The sequence below is a fragment of the Syngnathus scovelli genome, chromosome 11 (genome assembly GCF_024217435.2).
Source record: "Syngnathus scovelli strain Florida chromosome 11, RoL_Ssco_1.2, whole genome shotgun sequence".
Lineage (NCBI taxonomy): Eukaryota > Metazoa > Chordata > Actinopteri > Syngnathiformes > Syngnathidae > Syngnathus > Syngnathus scovelli.
The window spans coordinates 7,975,739-7,992,640 of NC_090857.1; the positions used below are offsets into that span (position 1 = coordinate 7,975,739).

The following is a 16,902-nucleotide window of genomic DNA, read 5'->3' on the forward strand; positions in this document are numbered from 1 at the left end:
ATTTATCTAGTATCTATATTTGAGGTCACATATGCTTTGCCTGTTTGAAACACCTTTTGCCCAATTTTGTGATGAATCTTTAATCAAAGTTGAGAGTGTGTTCTGTTCTTCGCGAGGAGGTTTAAATGTGGTGCAGATGAGAGCTTTTTGAGCAATTGGACTTGGGGGTGTGGGGGTTGACATCCCCCATCCTCTGTGAATCCCAATGCACCTTCTCGCAGATTCCAACGTTAAGTTAATTGGACAGGGAGTGAGGGTTGAGGAGGGAAGCGTTCAGCCCCATTAGCAATCCCTCTGTGGCTGGGCGATCCGAGAGGATCACAGACTCACAAATAGACGGATTAAAATAATCAATAGGCCTCTCTCTCACTCTCTCTCAGGCTCACTCTCGCTTTCTCTCTCAAACACACACAAATACACGTACTCACACACATACATGCAGAGTCTGAGGAATATCAATTGCACACCACTTTTCAATGTTGTCTTTGGACTTTTGCAAATTAGCTTTAGTCACACTAATACACTATCTCACACATTCACACTAGAGTATATTTAAGCCTTGAATAAATGAGAACAAGTAAAAAGGTCAGAGAGACGAAAGCGATCAGACTTGTCTCGATGCTGTCTACGTTTCAGTTTTCCTTTTTTTAAATGATAAAAATCTTTGTAAAAATCTATTGTTTAGTACATTTTGCATAGCTCAAATGTTTCTGAGGGCCATATATGCCCCAGAGGTCCTAGATTCTCCGCCTCTGGTTTGTAGCGATGGCATTAAATCTATCATAATTTATTATGTTCTTTTAGGGTATGGGATAAAACCACCATAAATGCTATATCGCTGGTATTGGGTGGAATCCTTGTACATCCATAATCATCAGTTTTCAGGAGAGCCCAGAAACGTCATCCAAAATAACACGCCATTTCCAACACAATTATTATTATTATTATTTAAAAACCGCATATTGTGATGATTTGGGGGTTTAGTGCCATTTCAATTCATTTCAATGGGGTAAATTTATACATTTACATGCTAACTCAATTACAAAATCGGTCATGGAACGAATTAATCTTGAAAAGCGCGCATAAAAATGTATCAGTTCTTGCCGTTTTTTTTTATAAATTAGAAAATTTATTTCATCATCTTGGTTTTAATTTAAGATTTTAAATGTGTTTTGTCTTTTAACTTGCGTTTAGGTTGGGTTTTATCTTGATTTACATCTTTTCATTTAATTTCTGATGCCACGCGTAAAAACCACACTTTTGGGGATTACAACAGCGACTCTTGCTGGATATTTTGATGTATTACAGCAAATGTGTTGTAGTACCACCGCGCTGCCCCTGGGTGGCGGCCGACGTCGTCCAGTTGTCTGCAGGGAAAGATGGCGGTACGGAAGAAAGACGGCGGCCCGAATGTCAAATATTTCGAAGCGTCCGATACAGTCTCTCAGTTTGATAATGTGCGCGTCTGGCTGGGAAAGAATTACAAAAAGGTACTGGCAGCATGATTTGTAGACTTCCATTTTTCACGCCGAAGACGTGGACACTAAGCCACGGGCTTTGGAGGCAGTGACAAAGAGGAGGGAGGGAGCTCAGCGTCCAGATGCTCGCTCGCTTCACCCGAGTCAGGATACAAAAGGATGCTGAGCTCGCCGCGGAGCCAGATGCGGTCGCCCGTGCCTTTATCCTCGCGTGTTAATTCGATTGCAATGACGAAAGCTGTGGCGCACGCACTGGCTTCCGAGTCTGGGCTTCACTCATTGGGCTCGCACGCTAGCTAGCTAGGTTGCTAATCGGCTAACGGCGCAAGAGGAGCAGATCCAGATGTTGGCTGGATGTGACGTGCGACGACTGGATCCGGGGCTGCCCATGTCTACGCTGCATGACAATTCACTAATAAAAGCGTTATTATTATTAAACCATTCCAATAAAGGGCAAAAAAGCCAAGTGCCAAATTCACCCTCAAGGATCACCAGTATTTTTTTTAATGCTTAAAAATCGAGCTCCTTAGTTGCTTTGCTAGTCAGGACAAATAGTACATGAACCTTGAACTGCAACTGGATATTGAATATTGAATTTTAAGCCTTAGAACGACTGATGAGGCTTAAGCTCTTTGATTTGATGTCCGACTAGTGCAGGGGTCGGCAACCCAAAATGTTCAAAGAGCCATATTGGCCAAAAAAATAAAAATAAACATACCTGTCTGGAGCCGCAAAAATCTAAAAGCCTTTTATAAGGCAACATAGACTGTATGCATGCCAACTATTAAAATATTTGAGGAGGCTACAAATACAAAATGAACATTCACGATTAAATGTTTAAGAATGAATGTGAATGAATCCTTCATGTACTCACCATCGGCGAATGGTTTTCCGAACTTTATTATCTCCCGGGCTGCAACAAAAGTTGCAGAAGTAGTCAAGTTTGGAGATGCAATCCACTTGAAACCGGTTTTTCGGTCCTCCAATTTCTCCACCAGCACTGCAATTGCGCCTTTCCTTTGAATTCCAACTGGGTGATCGGCAGCAAATTTAGCATGCTTTGGCTGAAAACGTCACTCCAAATTGCTCTTGTGATTTGACAACTTCTCATTGCAAATTAAACATGCAGGCAATCCTTTGGCATTGGCAATGAAAGCAAATGGTTCATTCCGGTCTTTCTTAAACTCTCTTGTTCTCATTAGCAATCTTTCTCTTTTTGCCTTTTGAATCCATGGCCCGTCACTCACACCCTTGTCAACTCGCCTGTGCTGTGTCGCAGGCTATGACGCAATTTGGCTATTTGACGCCATTCTGAAATTCGGCATTTTAATATATTTATAACTACATACATTTTTTACAGCATAAGAATTTTTGTGTCATGATTAACATCTAAAAATCATATTTAAAAAAACAACAACAATAACAAAAAACATATTACATTTTCACGCATGTTTGCAAAAGCTCCGGGGTAGCCGCTAGGGGGAGGGCTAAAGAGCCGCATGCGACTCTGGAGCCGCGGGTTGCCGACCCCTGAACTAGTGCAATGAATTAGCAATGAAAACCAATGTACTATTGATAAATGCTCAAACATGTGACTACTAGTGAAGAGGTAGTAAATAGTAGAATTTTATATTCTGACTAATCTGATTATTAGCATGTGATCTAGTTATACAACCAGTGTAGTGATTTTTTTTTTTTTTACTATTAAAGGAGTATTATATCCCTATTGTAACCTAACCCTAATCATAAATGAAATATATCTCCTCTCTCAGTACATCCAAGCAGAGCCCCCAACCAACAAGTCTCTGTCTAGTCTTGTGGTCCAGCTTCTCCAATTCCAAGAGGAAGTGTTTGGCCGACATGTCAGCAACCCCCCGCTCACCAAGCTGACTGTATGTCTTTGACACACGCTCTATAAACATGTTACCAAATCCTTAAAGGCCTTTGCTTTGAATAATTATAATATTTGTCTTCAGATGAAATCTTTTCTGGACTTCAAGGCCGGAGGCGCTCTTTGCCATATCCTTGCAGCTGCCTACAAGTTCAAAAGTGACCAAGGATGGTAAGACTTTTTTTCCAGCTGGCATGACCCCACATGGTGCAGTTTCTTGTGTAACTCCAGTCTAATGTCCTGGTAGGCGCAGATTTGACTTTCAGAATCCGTCTAGGATGGACCGAAACGTGGAGATGTTCATGACCATTGAGAAGTCCTTAGTGCAGGTGAGTCTTTCTCGCTTGTATATTTAATTACACACAAACTGTCAATTAAAAAATATGACACTCATTCATAAAATTCTTCTTACTCAACACTAGAGTATTGTAAGTGTATATATTTTGTACTCCAGAATAACTGCTTGAGTCGACCGGTCATATACTTGAGCTCTGACATAGAGCCAAAACTTCTGGGAAAGCTGAAAGACATCATCAAGAGACATCAGGTGTGTTTTTAACCACAGTTTATATGAGTGATTCCAACCTTTAGCAAATAATATTAAAGTTATGATTTCAGTCTGTCTTTAGAATATTCTCATTTGTGGATTCTTTTGCAGGGCTCAGTGACTGAAGACAAAAGCGCCAGCTCCCACATTGTTGTTCCAATTCCTGGCAGCTTGGAAGAAGGTGAGGCTTCAAATGTTTGGGGTTTGGGTCAAATGTTTGACTTGTCTTATTAAAATTCAGTGTTCCAAAAAAAGGCAAATCTAAATAGTAATTCGGAATGCTACAATGTTTACATCATGGTTTCATTTACATTTTTTTTTTCTTCAGAGGAGTGGGTGCGCCCTGTGATGAAGAGGGACAAGCAAGTTCTCCTTCACTGGGGATATTTTCCTGACAGGTTTGTTCCCAATTGGAGCTTTCCAAGCATCCTTCTTAGTTACAGAGCATCTTTTTTTATCTTTTCACAACCTGCAGTTATGACACCTGGATCCCAGCCAATGAGGTTGAGGCCTCTGTGGAAGATGCCCCCAGCTCAGAGAAGCCAAGGAAGGTAATTGAGTGTGAGAATTTTCCTTACAGAACTTTGCCTTTAGAATCCTTGACGTTGACGTCTTGGTCTGCAGGTTCACGCAAAGTGGATTTTAGACCTGGACCAGTATAACGAGTGGATGAATGAGGAGGACTACGAAGTGGGAGAAGGCCACCCCAAGAGGAAGAGGATATCGGCCAAAACTCTTACGGACGAGGTGACCACTGCGGATGAGCGGAGAGACAAGAAGCCCGCCGGTGCCAAGAAGAGGAAGCGCTCGCCGTCACCGTCTCCCACACCGCCACCGCAGGAGAGCAAGAAGAAGAACACTAAAAAAGGGTGTGAGACCGTTGTTAAATGAAAAGTGAATAGCCAAGTTTAATGTCTGTGTGTCATGTGACAGGCCGACGACCCCGTACACTAAATCCAAACGGGGCCAAAGGGAAGAGGAACAAGAAGATCTCACTAAAGATTTGGATGACGCATCACCAGTTCCATCATCTGAAGACGGAAATGCAGCCAAAACAAGTGCGCCGAATTTTCAATACTCCGAATTCGTTTTAAGAAATCTTTGTCTGTTTTGCAACTGATTCCCTTTTTATCTTCTTTTTCTAGATAGCACCAAGAAGGATTCAGATTCAACACCAGTCAAGGGAGGAGCAGATTTGGGTGAGAATAAAACTGGATTTTGTCAAAATTTGTCTTTGTACTTTCTAACTTCTGTACCCAATCTGTACGTGTACTGCGATTTTAACAGACGAGCAGGAGGATGAGTCCATGGAAGTAACAGGAAAGGTAAAAAGTGGCAACCATAAATCTTCTATACCACTAAAAAGAATATTTCTGATCATATGAAATTGTCTCATGAGATTGTGCTGCTACCTAATTTTGTGGCCAATTTTTCTATTCGTTTAGGAGGAGGAAGAGGGCTCTTCAAGTGTTAAGGGGGAACCAATCAAAGGCGCGGACCTTCACGAAGACAATGTGACGGAGCAGACGCATCACATCATCATACCAAGCTACGCTGCCTGGTTTGATTACAACAGGTAACACAAATCCACATAGTTTTTTGTAAGCTCACCTACTGGACATGACTCATTGTGACATTCCCTTAGTGTTCATGCTATCGAGCGCAGAGCCCTTCCAGAGTTCTTCAATGGGAAGAATAAATCGAAAACCCCAGAGATGTAAGTAGAGTCGTTTTTGCAACGCATCATTGGTTATGATTCTTGAAACATACAACGTCAAGTCATATCTTTTATATACTTGAAATGTTCTCTCTGCTCCCGTTTTCAAACAGCTACCTGGCATACAGGAACTTCATGATTGACACTTACCGACTAAACCCTCAGGAGTACCTCACCTCTACCGCCTGCCGCAGGAACCTGGCTGGAGATGTCTGTGCAATCATGAGGTAACGCAGTAGTGGACATTGACCATTTCCTGTTTAGGTCATTGTGTGCATGTGTCGCTTCTTCAGCAGTGTCTAATTTAGTCTTAATTTGGCAGAGTCCACGCCTTCCTGGAGCAGTGGGGCCTAATCAACTACCAGGTGGACTCAGAGAGCCGGCCCACCCCCATGGGCCCTCCACCCACTTCCCACTTCCACGTCCTTGCGGACACGCCGTCCAGTCTGGTACCCTTACAGCCCAAGACGTCACAGGTCTGTACATGTACAACGCAAACACACGGACATACGTACACATTAGCGTCATTTATCGTGTGCGTTGTTGTAGACTCCCACGCCCCAGCAGATAATGTCCTTCCCGGATAAAGTGAAAGATAAACCAGCCGACCTGCAGAACTTTGGGCTTCGGACTGACATGTACAGCAAGAAGATCGGCTCCGCCAAGGTATTCATCCAAAACAATTCAGATGTGATTTGTAGTCATTAGCATGAAAATGTTCAAATTTGAGTTGAGACACCATATTGATGATGTAATATTTTTTTGTGCACAGAGCAAGAGTGCAGCAAGTTCTATGAGGGATTGGACAGAGCAGGAAACACTATTACTGCTTGAGGTACACCAATATGACCACTGTGACCTGTCATCACAATGCCGTTGGATATTAAAACGTAAATCTTACTGTTTTCAGGGATTGGAGATGTACAAGGACGACTGGAACAAGGTGTCGGAGCATGTCGGCAGCCGCACGCAGGACGAGTGCATCCTTCACTTCCTTCGCCTGCCCATCGAAGACCCCTATCTGGAGGAAAGCTACTCGTCCCTGGGACCGCTGGCCTATCAGCCGGTGCCTTTCAGCCAAGCAGGAAACCCCGTAATGAGCACAGTGGCGTTCCTCGCCTCGGTAGTGGACCCTCGCGTGGCCTCGGCAGCGGCTAAATCTGCTCTGGGTGAGATCTCGCCCCCAAGTAGACTACATGCACCTCACATGCACAGACAGATTTTAGTCAGTAGTTACTTGACAATCTCCTCCCTTTCTCCTCAGAGGAGTTCTCTCGTATGAAGGAGGAAGTTCCCGCGGCCCTGGTTGAGGCTCACGTGCGGCGGGTGGAGGAGGCGGCGAGGGTCAGTGGACGACAGGACCCTCTTTACGGCCTCGAGGGTAGCGGCATTGCCGGCACTGTCTTGGAGGAAGGCGAGAGACCAGGTAGGGTGACACCTGTGTACACAATAATCCAACAAGGCAATTTGAAAATGTTAATGGCGGTCCTAATGCTCAGATGAGAACAATGACGACAGCAAGAGTGACAGCCAGTCAAATGAGGAGAAGAAGGATACCAAGGTAGGATGCGTTTTTGGTCCCGCTTTTGTGAACGCTGGTTGATTCATGCCCCACCGCCGCCCCCTACAGGACAACAAAGATGCAGCGAATGAGGAAGATGAGAAAGTAGCAGAAAATGGGAAGAAAGAAGAGGAGAGAGGAAGAGAAGTTGAAGGCGAGAGGGAGGTGGACAAAGCTGAGTCGGAGATGGGTAGGCAAAAATGCCGTCATTGAACGTCATTAGGCGTAATGCAGCACTTAATAAATGTTTTTTCTGTCACATGCACAGAAAATCAGGTTGTCACTAAAGGTGGAAAGTTGATTTGAATTTTTTTTCTTCTTTTCAGGTGACAGCGAGAAGGAGAAGGATAGAAAAGAAGGTGAGGAAGGCCAAAGAGAATCTGAAAGTGAAGTCGAAAAGAAGGCAAAGGTGGAGCGGGACGTGGGCGAGGGCAACCTGGCCACTGCCGCTGCGTCCGCGCTGGCGGCAGCGGCCGTCAAAGCGAAGGTGCGTAGACTATTAGGGCACAAAATCATTTGACTCAAATTAGGGCTTGGTAATTGGTAAAAAAAAAGTGCCTAACTTTTTTTTTTTCCATAATCATCCATCCCTAACTCAACTGTAGAATCTACTTTGTACCGGACTATAATTGTCATTTATGTCATTACCAGCACTTGGCTGCTGTGGAGGAGAGGAAGATCAAATCTCTGGTGGCACTGCTGGTGGAAACCCAAATGAAGAAACTGGAGATCAAACTGCGCCACTTTGAGGAACTGGAAACCATCATGGATCGGGAGAGGGAGGCTGTGAGTGGTGGACTGTGAGAAGACATGTTACTTTCCAAGGCAGAACTTATCTCTGAACGTGTGCTTGTCTGTCTCCACGCTTGCAGCTGGAGTACCAGCGACAGCAGCTCCTGGCCGACCGTCAGTCCTTCCACATGGAGCAGCTCAAGTACGCCGAGATGAGAGCTCGCCAGCAGCACTTCCAGCAGATCCAGCATCAGCAGCACAGCCAAGCCGGGGGTCCTCATCCTCCCCAGACCGCTTCGGTCTCCCAAGGTTCGGCCTCGGCTCAGCAATCCGCCAGCGCGCCGCAGCCGGCCCCCAGCCCCGCGCCGTCGGCCTCAGCGCCACCGCCGGCCTCGGAGTCCCATCCGCCTCCGGGCGCCCACGTGTCGCCCCCGTGCCCCCCCGGCCAGCCTGTGACTGGCCACTCCGGCAGCGCGCCTCCACACCACGGTCAGTGAGAAGCAAAATCACAGAGAAGCAGCTAACTGACTTTACTGCCGTTGAATCCTTTGAAAAGAGCTGCGAGCTCTTCTGATCCAATTCACATTCAAGTTTTGTGACTACAGTCAATCCAATGTTTTCTCCTGTTCTCATCATGTCACTCACAGAATCCAACACTCCTCGACCCGCCGAAACACTTCACCCCTCTGCTCTGGTTCCACCCCCACAGTAAGAATTGAAGAATTGCCGTTAAAAAAAAAAAAAAAAAAAAAAAAAGCATTTTAATGTTTCTTATCCAACTGGACAATTGATGAAAGACAAGCTTTTTAATTTGGATCAAGAAAATTCAGATGACTAGTTTACACACTACACGGTTTGACATTTCTGGTGAACTATGAGGGTCTTGACATGTTTATGCTGGAGGAAACGAAGAGTCATCCTGTTGCTTTTATTTTTTTTAAGAGTCCTAATTTAATCTCGAATCATTCCGATGTCTCTTCAGTCCCATTGTCGGTACTAATTGACATTTACAGTATGTTATGAAAAATAATGCACTTTTAATCTTTCATTGGGTCTCGTTTTAAGACTTGAAGCATCCATGAAATTGAACTTAAGCACTTATGTAACCCTTTTACGGTCTTAAATGCCTTTTCTGAAGGATTGATTGGAACTCTTGGGTCAATTACGCGAAGACTGAAATGTTGACTGAACATAGTCTGGATGCCATTTGAAACAACGTACTGTAAACCGGATCTTCTGTTACAATTCCCATAGTATATGAGAACTGATTGCAAATACTGACAGCGTTCCCCGCCAGTTATTTCTGACAACGAGGAAATAACTTATAAGTACTTTAATAATAACGTTCCAGCACTTGGAGAGTAAGAATGATGTTTTGAATTGTGAGGAATGTACTGTAGTGCTGTCTGAAAGGAATGACTCAAGCAGCAACCGCAATTTTTTCAACATTTGTGTCTATTGCTAAACCAAAATGTTGTTGTTTTTTTTTAATCATTTTATCTCACATTTATTCAGTGAGTTTTATTGTTGTTGTTTGTGGAAATGAAGAGGATTTAACCGGTTCGTTTGAAGTTTCAAAATGAAGGAAGAAAAAAAAAAAGACAAAAGAAGAGTTGTGTCCTTTGATATCTGCAACAATATCCTCACTTTTTATCCAATCGATTTTTATATTTTTTACTGTTTTTCCATCGTCTTTCTTTGATATCGACATTGTAACGGAGTATTGTTACCTTTGTAGTTCTAACTAACCTTTGTGTGATTGTGAGGATGTGTGTGAAGGCATGCCTTGAAAATCTGTAAACTTTCTTACAACCATGCAGTTTTATTTCCAGTGCCATTGTGTGTGTGTGGGTGTGTGTGTGTGTCATGAAGTGTAACTCATGTTTTGTCAGTATTTCGCATCTCACCAAAGCTGTGAGTAAAGTTACCGACATCTGTGTTATGACTCCATCGCGTTGACATTGTGATAAGAAAAACAGCGTTTACAGAATGTGCGTGTTCAGTTCCTGTATGTTTTCACTCGACTGAAGGAAGCAGCTCTTGCATTGATCATTCCAAAATGTCCAAATGTCCTCAGTGACTCTTGTCTTCAATGCGTGATCAATCTGGCAGTTTGGATTCTAAAATCTAAAGAGGTTTTAATTCCACAATGTTAAGGGAAAAAAAATAAAAGTATGTGGAAAACTAATTTTGGTTTTCTCTTATTTTTGAATGTACTGGGCAAGTGGCTTATTGTTTCGTCATTGTCGTGCTTTACAATATACATTAATCCATCCATCCATCCATCCATCCATCCATCCATTATAATTAAAACAAAATGCATTTTGCATAAGCCTGGATTTTGTAATAGATTATTAAAAAAGAAATGAGCATTTCATTGTGACATCAAAACTATTTCATCACTTTGTTTCCTCACCAGCGCTCTCCCCACAGTGAAACCTGACAAAGTCCAGCACTCGGGCTTGCTGACCTTTGAGAAACTGGGCCACAGTCCTGCTGGGGTCTCCCAGGAAGGTCTGAGGCAGGAGGCGCGTCTCGCTTTCACCGCACGGCAGGTCATCCATGTTCCCAAGGGACGAGGGCGCCTCTCCCACAATGTGCTGTCCCAGTTTGCGACCCAAACTTTGCTGTTCTTCTTCTTTTCCGCCCTGGAACACAACCAGTGCGCCATAGCGTCCCATGGCCACCTCGGTCTGGCCCGCCACTCCACCATGAACGTATGAGCCAATGTTCCATTCAGCGGGGACGCTTACGGTCACCGCCCGCCTCACTGACATGTTCTCACCCAGGCGACCTGATAGGACAGAACAATTAGCATAATTAAAGTATTATATAACAACGACGGGAATCCCGCAGTCGCATGAAACAATCACTGCTACTGACCTATGCTTAAAGCCACCTGATCAGCAAGGGTGGCTCCATCCGACACGTTCAGTTTGCTCAGTTCCTCAGACACCAGGAGACTCTGGAATAAACACAATGACATTCACTTTAAATACCTGGGAAAAAAAAAAAGTGTGGTATAATTAGCAGGGGGAGGAAGCTGTAGGCTGAAACCAAAAAGGGGTTCTTGTTGATGTGCAAGAACTATTTCTATATTTCAATTCTAAATGCGTACCTATATACTTTGATTTTTAGCAGATACAGAATTTAATTTTTAGTTTATGACGGCACTTATACAGTTGAGAGGCAGTTGGCATGGGAACAACAAACTCAAACATAGCCCTACCTTCATGTATCCTGTCTGACTTTGGCTTTTATTTTGGTGGTGAGCTAAGGTGGAGAAGGCGACATCTTTCACCAGCTGCTGAAACTTCTCATTGCGGGCAACAAAGTCTGTCTCGCAGTTGACCTGAATCATGAACAATATTGAAAAACAACCCCAAATATTTTATATTAACTTGTACTTTGTATTTTTAACAACGATATGGAGATGGGTTCCATCCAATTCCGCTACCTCCACCATGACGGCAACTTGATCCCTCACAAAGACACCAATGAGGCCCTCCTTGGCTTTGCGACCCTCCAGCTTGTTTGCTTTGCTCCAGCCTTCCTTCTGCGCCTGCTCGTGCAGCCAAGCCTCCGCCTGACAGATGGACACATCACGTTAGTCAACATTACGCAGCACACCAGAGCATCATGTGGGGTAAAGAAATCCAAATGCAAACCTGTGTTATGTCATTGTCAAACGTCTCCAGCGCTTTCTTGCAGTTTATAAAGGTGTACCCAGTGCTTTTTCTCAATTTGACCAGGAGGCTCTTGTCAGCCGCCAGAAGAGGATGGCATGCTGAGTGCAAAGTGTGACTGCTGACCTGAAGGTGACAGGGGATCGTGCTCACGTGTTCCAGTGTCTTTATTGTAAATCGATGCCAAGTGCGCATAACATGATCATCCATTCACTTTGTTCGAATCTAATATAAAATAGTTTACGAATTCAACGTTTCTGGAACACAGTCATTTAGTGCAGATCGGCGGTACTCAGGAACTGGACGAAACAAACCATCTTAAGCTTAACACAAACTTGTAATAATTCAAAACAATATTAGAAATCGATTTCAGTCTACTCACCTTTGCCACATCTTTACTGAGAGATCTGAATAAAAAGCTGAATGACATCTTACTAGTATCCACGCGTGAGCACTTACACAAAAAACTCAATGAGTCAGTAAATGAATGTCATTGACGTCCACGCTGTCTATGGAAGCCGAGGAGAGTCAAACGTAATGAAGCAATTAATGCGGTATACTGCTCTCTAGCGTAACGGAGGATAACTGTAGACGCACATTCAATAACCTTTTGACCCAACAGTTCTTCAGCAATTTTGAGGCTCTTTGCTAAGAGACCAACTATAAGTTCTCCCCCTATGGTGGAGCTCAATTATTTGTTTGTATTGCCTTCACGTCATGCTTTGGGAAACAAGACTATTCTTAGCCATTGTATTCCTTTGTTCAGACAAGGGTTGTGGTCTTACCTTAGCAAACTTTTCCGACAGTAAGGAATACAATGGCTATCGTAAATGAAGACATAAAGAACACAATTCAACTAAGACTATTCTTAAATGTTGTGACCAACATTGATTACTTCTCATTGTGGCTTTCATGTCTCAAGATCTTTTTCTCTCCTGTATTGTCAGTCAGACAATAAAATAATGTCATTTAACATTATTTTATTATTAATAAATTATATTTTATTTGTATGATTAAAATATCCTATTTCCTAAACACCAGGACTGTGTATCCTGGGATTAATTTACACAGTATATTTGATTATGTGAATGTAATAATAACAATAATAATAATAATAATAACAATAATAATAAATTATATTTATAACGCACTTTACATTCAGAGGAATCTCAAAGTGCTACATGGCAAGTAAAAACAAGAAAAGAAAGCCCGAATCATCTATGGAAAGATGTGACGTAATTCTCAAGTGTATTGCTCATTGAAGAGCGGAAAATTTTGTGAGTGCAGACAGTTGTACTATCACTGTCTCACTTAACTATAAACAGGTTATGTTATTGTACAAACATAGAAGATAAAATGTCAACTATATAACTTGATTGCAATAAATAGTAATAATTAATAAATAATAAATATTCTCAGTTGAATACATAGACGCAAAATGCAGTGAAATAAAATATTGAGGTAAAAACGCTGACTTGTCTCTGGAGTCCACACATTCGAATCTGTTCAGTCAGAGATGCATTGATGAAGAAAAAAAAAAAGAAAACCTGTGAAACACAACATCTGACACACTGACTTTTTTTATATTGAGTATGTTGGCACGATTGCACAAACACGCATAACTTTAGAAATAAACAACGATGATCCTTCATTCGATGAAAATGACTGCTCGTTACTCCCAACTTGATACTGCCATATCTTTTTTTTAAATATATACATTGAAGTAGAATCAGCGTGCCAAACAGGTGTGCGCTTTCACAGAGAAAAGATAACAAGCTTATTTGCACATTAAGAAAAACTGTCTGGGCTCAACTGCATAGAACAATTATTAAACCAATACAAACATTTGAGCAAATCATGTATAAAGGTTATTGGAAACATCTTGTAAGGAGAATCCTGCCATGTGGGCTGGATGACATCCAACATGGGCTGCGTTCTATAAAAGGGAGACCACAGCGAGGGTCTGTTCACCTTGTTTCCAGCGAGCCAGGATGAAGCTCATTGCTGTTTTTGCACTTTGGGTCACTCTGCTCTGTCAGGCACACAGTAGTAAGATCTTTTTTTTTCCTTATTATCACATCTGGATGGGTTCATGTATAGCTGATTGACGGGACACTCCGAATAATGTGTTCCGTTGTTTTCTAGACTCCCTTGACTCATGTCAGGGTCGCTGTGGCTTTGGAACTGACAGTGCTTTTTCCTGTCAGTGCAATCCTTCCTGTGAGCGCTACAGAGACTGCTGTTCAGACTATACAGATCGTTGTAAAGGTAAGTACTTAATTTGAAAAGAAAAAAAAAAAGGAATCCTGGATCATCTCATTCATCCAGATTTTCACGCCAAATATTCTAGTGTGACCACTTACATTAGAAAAAAATATCTTTATCCACTATACCATACAGTGTACACCAAATTATCATTAAATTGTCCTATACAAAGCATGAACTTACTATTCCATCTATTCTTCTCTGTATTTTTTTAAAGCGGGATCCACTTCATGTAAAGGTCGGTGTAATGAGAAGTACAACTCTCAAAATAAGTGCCATTGCAACTCAAAGTGCACGCAGTACAACAACTGTTGCGGCGACTATGCAGATGTATGCAACGGTAAGAAAATAAGATTACTGATGTGTGCTGCTCTATTGAGAACACCCGCTCACCTTCACAGGGTAGACTGTGGCCCTTAAAGTCACAATTTATGGTCGGATTAGTTCATTTTTATTTTGCATTCACTTTTTTTTTTTATCTGATAGTTTTAATTAGTTTTGCATTGTTTTTTTATTTTTGTCAACAATGCTTCATTTTGGTTTAATTTTTAATAGTTTTAGAATAATATTAGTTTTCGCATTAATTATTTTTTTTTTAGACATTTCAGCAGAAATCAATTACTCCATGCAACCGGCAGGTGTCAGTGTAGTTTCAGATAAAACATTGCATGTTTGTACGCAGTCCTCGAGTCAAATATGTCACATATTTTTGATGCTGTACATGTGCAGGTGGCGAAACCGGCGGTGGCTCCGTGATCACCGATGCTGAGATCAAGTCTGTCTCTGAAGTACTTTACGTTCTGGACTCGAACCGAGCTTCAGCCTTGCAGTTGGTGATTGACCCCCAGGCTTTGATCTCTGGATCTCAAACTGGCTCCCAGGACGATCTCTCCTCTCGCCCGTGAGGAAACACCTCAGATTTGACTATTTTTTATCACGTCAGTATGACATCAGATCTTGTTTATTTTGTGCTTTCAGCTTTTTCCGTTATTTGGATGAGGAGGGTTTGTTCTCCAGGCCCAGTTATGCGGCTCTCTTGGCTCTGTTGGACAACTACAACAGGATGACCGGACAAGACGAGGACGTGAGTCCCCAGGAGACAGCTGAGCAGGACGACTTCCTCAGGGAGACCATGTCCAATACCGAGCTGGGCCGAGAACTTTTTGCCTTCTTATACACGAAGGGTACGTCACTACACACATACAATATTCCGCTTCATCAAACGTGATGTTATTTTGTCCTTGAAGGTGTCTACAAGTCAGAGGAAGAGTTCATATATGACCTGAAGATGATGTGGTTCGGACTGTACTCTCGCAACAACAGGAGGATGGATTCCAGTGGTTTTGAGCACATTTTTGCAGGTTTGAACTGCTTTGTTGTCCTTTGCTGGTTACAATTGTAAGCACTTATAATGCATTTTATTCCATTTTCCATAATCATTTTCAAGCACTCAAAGCACATGGAAGAATATAAATATCTCTGTTCTAGGTGAGATAAAGGGAGGAAAGGTGTCGGGCTTCCACAACTGGATCCAATTTTACCTTCTGGAGAAAAGAGGGCTCCTGAATTACTACAGCCACAGCTTCAACGGGCCTGTAAACACAAACCCTTACATCGTCTCGCTTTATCACGTGTATAGCGCTTCCTTCACTGTCTGTCTCGTTTTCCTCAGTGGACGACCTTCCCGGACGTGCTGGGAATGCAGTTCAAGTGGGACGGCTACTTCAAGCAAGTCGGCTCTGCAGTCATCGGCTGCAGCCCCGAATTTGACTTGGCTGTTTACAGTTTGTGTTACATCACCAGGCCTGGAAAACAGTGAGCGTCATCCTCCCACGTTACTATCTGCTCGTACTTGCTGGATTGGATTCACATTTTTTGTCTCTTTCTCAGATGTCGCTTGAGCCTGGGCGGGAAGGAGTTGATCATCCAAACGTACACGTGGGAAAACTCGTTTTATGGCGATGGCAAGAAATATATCGGGTCTGCATTTCCCGCAACACCCAGAAACTAAACAAGCTACACTTGTACAGATCACACATTGACTGACGAGTAAAAGCGAGGAAACAAAAAAAATGCAATTCCGAAGTGATGTGGTCCCACTTGCATTGACCGCTATATGAACTATATTGACAAAAGTATTAGGACACCTGTCTATAATGTACCAACAGTTCCTCAACATTTGTAAGTGGTGAAATAAAAACTAAAATGTGTCAAATTGTCCTTCAACATTTCTGAAGAGACACGCACAAGCATGAGAATGTGGCGCTCTGGCAGGGGAAGGATCCAAGTGCGCCTAATGGGCCACAAAATGGCCATTTACACACCCTGAGTGGGTACAATACGGACACCAAGCCTTGAGAGGAACACGCATGTGTTCATTGGACACAATTGCTTATTGTCTTATCCAAAAGGCCCAAAAAACAGTCTTTGCCGTACGCACCGCAGAGACAAAAAGACATTAACCGATGCTGTTATGCTTGACCTGCTCTAAACAGTAGTCACCAGCTTAACCTGCTCATATCAGCTGTCGATAAAGCTGCAGCGTTTATGCCTGTGTGTGTGCGTGTGTGTGTGTGTCCAGCTGGGATGGGGGTTGATTTTAGTCTTTTTCACTCATCTAGGGTGACTAACAGGATAAATTCTGGTCTGCCGACAGAACAGGGGGACACACTTGCAGCCGTGTTTAAAGAAAGCATTACAGGAGATGGATCTGCCACTGATCCCATTGTCCATTGGTCTGTGCGCATTCATGCACAATAAGCGCCGTCAGTTTGCAGCAAAACTCCGAGTCTCGGTCATTCATCTGCTTTGGGCCTCACATGCGGTGGACGTGTTGGAGGGGGACAGTTTCTCCTGCAATTTTGTCGCGGGATATCAAATTTGCTGAGCGGGTGACCACTAAATTGGAAGAGTAAATCTTCTTTCTTTTCACGCTGCCATTTTTGCAGCCCAAACGCAATTGAATTAAATCACAGTGGGGCAAATAAAAGAAAAAAAAGATTCAATTGTGTCTTTTGTCATTCAC

General features: G+C 42.8%; 3 protein-coding genes across 3 annotated transcripts; 2 read left to right on the forward strand and 1 right to left on the reverse strand.

Annotated features, from left to right (window-relative positions):
- Positions 1–1,351: 1,351 nt before the first annotated feature.
- On the forward strand, positions 1,352–10,114 carry smarcc2 (SWI/SNF related, matrix associated, actin dependent regulator of chromatin, subfamily c, member 2). Its single transcript, XM_049732836.1, has 26 exons — positions 1,352–1,490; positions 3,251–3,370; positions 3,455–3,540; positions 3,617–3,698; positions 3,824–3,916; positions 4,028–4,097; positions 4,245–4,314; positions 4,392–4,467; positions 4,541–4,785; positions 4,850–4,974; positions 5,062–5,115; positions 5,204–5,241; positions 5,362–5,492; positions 5,562–5,633; positions 5,747–5,860; positions 5,956–6,109; positions 6,183–6,299; positions 6,406–6,468; positions 6,544–6,802; positions 6,898–7,059; positions 7,133–7,194; positions 7,264–7,384; positions 7,521–7,681; positions 7,846–7,980; positions 8,067–8,415; positions 8,574–10,114. Exons 1-26 carry the CDS (start codon positions 1,380–1,382, stop codon positions 8,636–8,638), a joined length of 3,135 nt encoding a protein of 1,044 aa, XP_049588793.1. The 5' UTR covers positions 1,352–1,379; the 3' UTR covers positions 8,639–10,114.
- Positions 8,874–12,140, reverse strand: tsfm (Ts translation elongation factor, mitochondrial). Its single transcript, XM_049732838.1, has 6 exons — positions 11,995–12,140; positions 11,595–11,738; positions 11,384–11,512; positions 11,156–11,278; positions 10,810–10,891; positions 8,874–10,720 (listed from the first exon to the last, which is right to left on the reverse strand). The coding sequence occupies exons 1-6, from the start codon at positions 12,040–12,042 to the stop codon at positions 10,326–10,328; spliced, it is 921 nt and encodes a 306-aa protein (XP_049588795.1). The 5' UTR covers positions 12,043–12,140; the 3' UTR covers positions 8,874–10,325.
- Positions 12,141–13,552: 1,412 nt separating this feature from the next.
- On the forward strand, positions 13,553–16,092 carry endou (endonuclease, polyU-specific). The gene is made up of 9 exons (XM_049732840.2): positions 13,553–13,661; positions 13,758–13,880; positions 14,095–14,217; positions 14,607–14,778; positions 14,856–15,061; positions 15,125–15,238; positions 15,366–15,472; positions 15,550–15,692; positions 15,768–16,092. Exons 1-9 carry the CDS (start codon positions 13,604–13,606, stop codon positions 15,886–15,888), a joined length of 1,167 nt encoding a protein of 388 aa, XP_049588797.1. The 5' UTR covers positions 13,553–13,603; the 3' UTR covers positions 15,889–16,092.
- Positions 16,093–16,902: the final 810 nt, after the last annotated feature.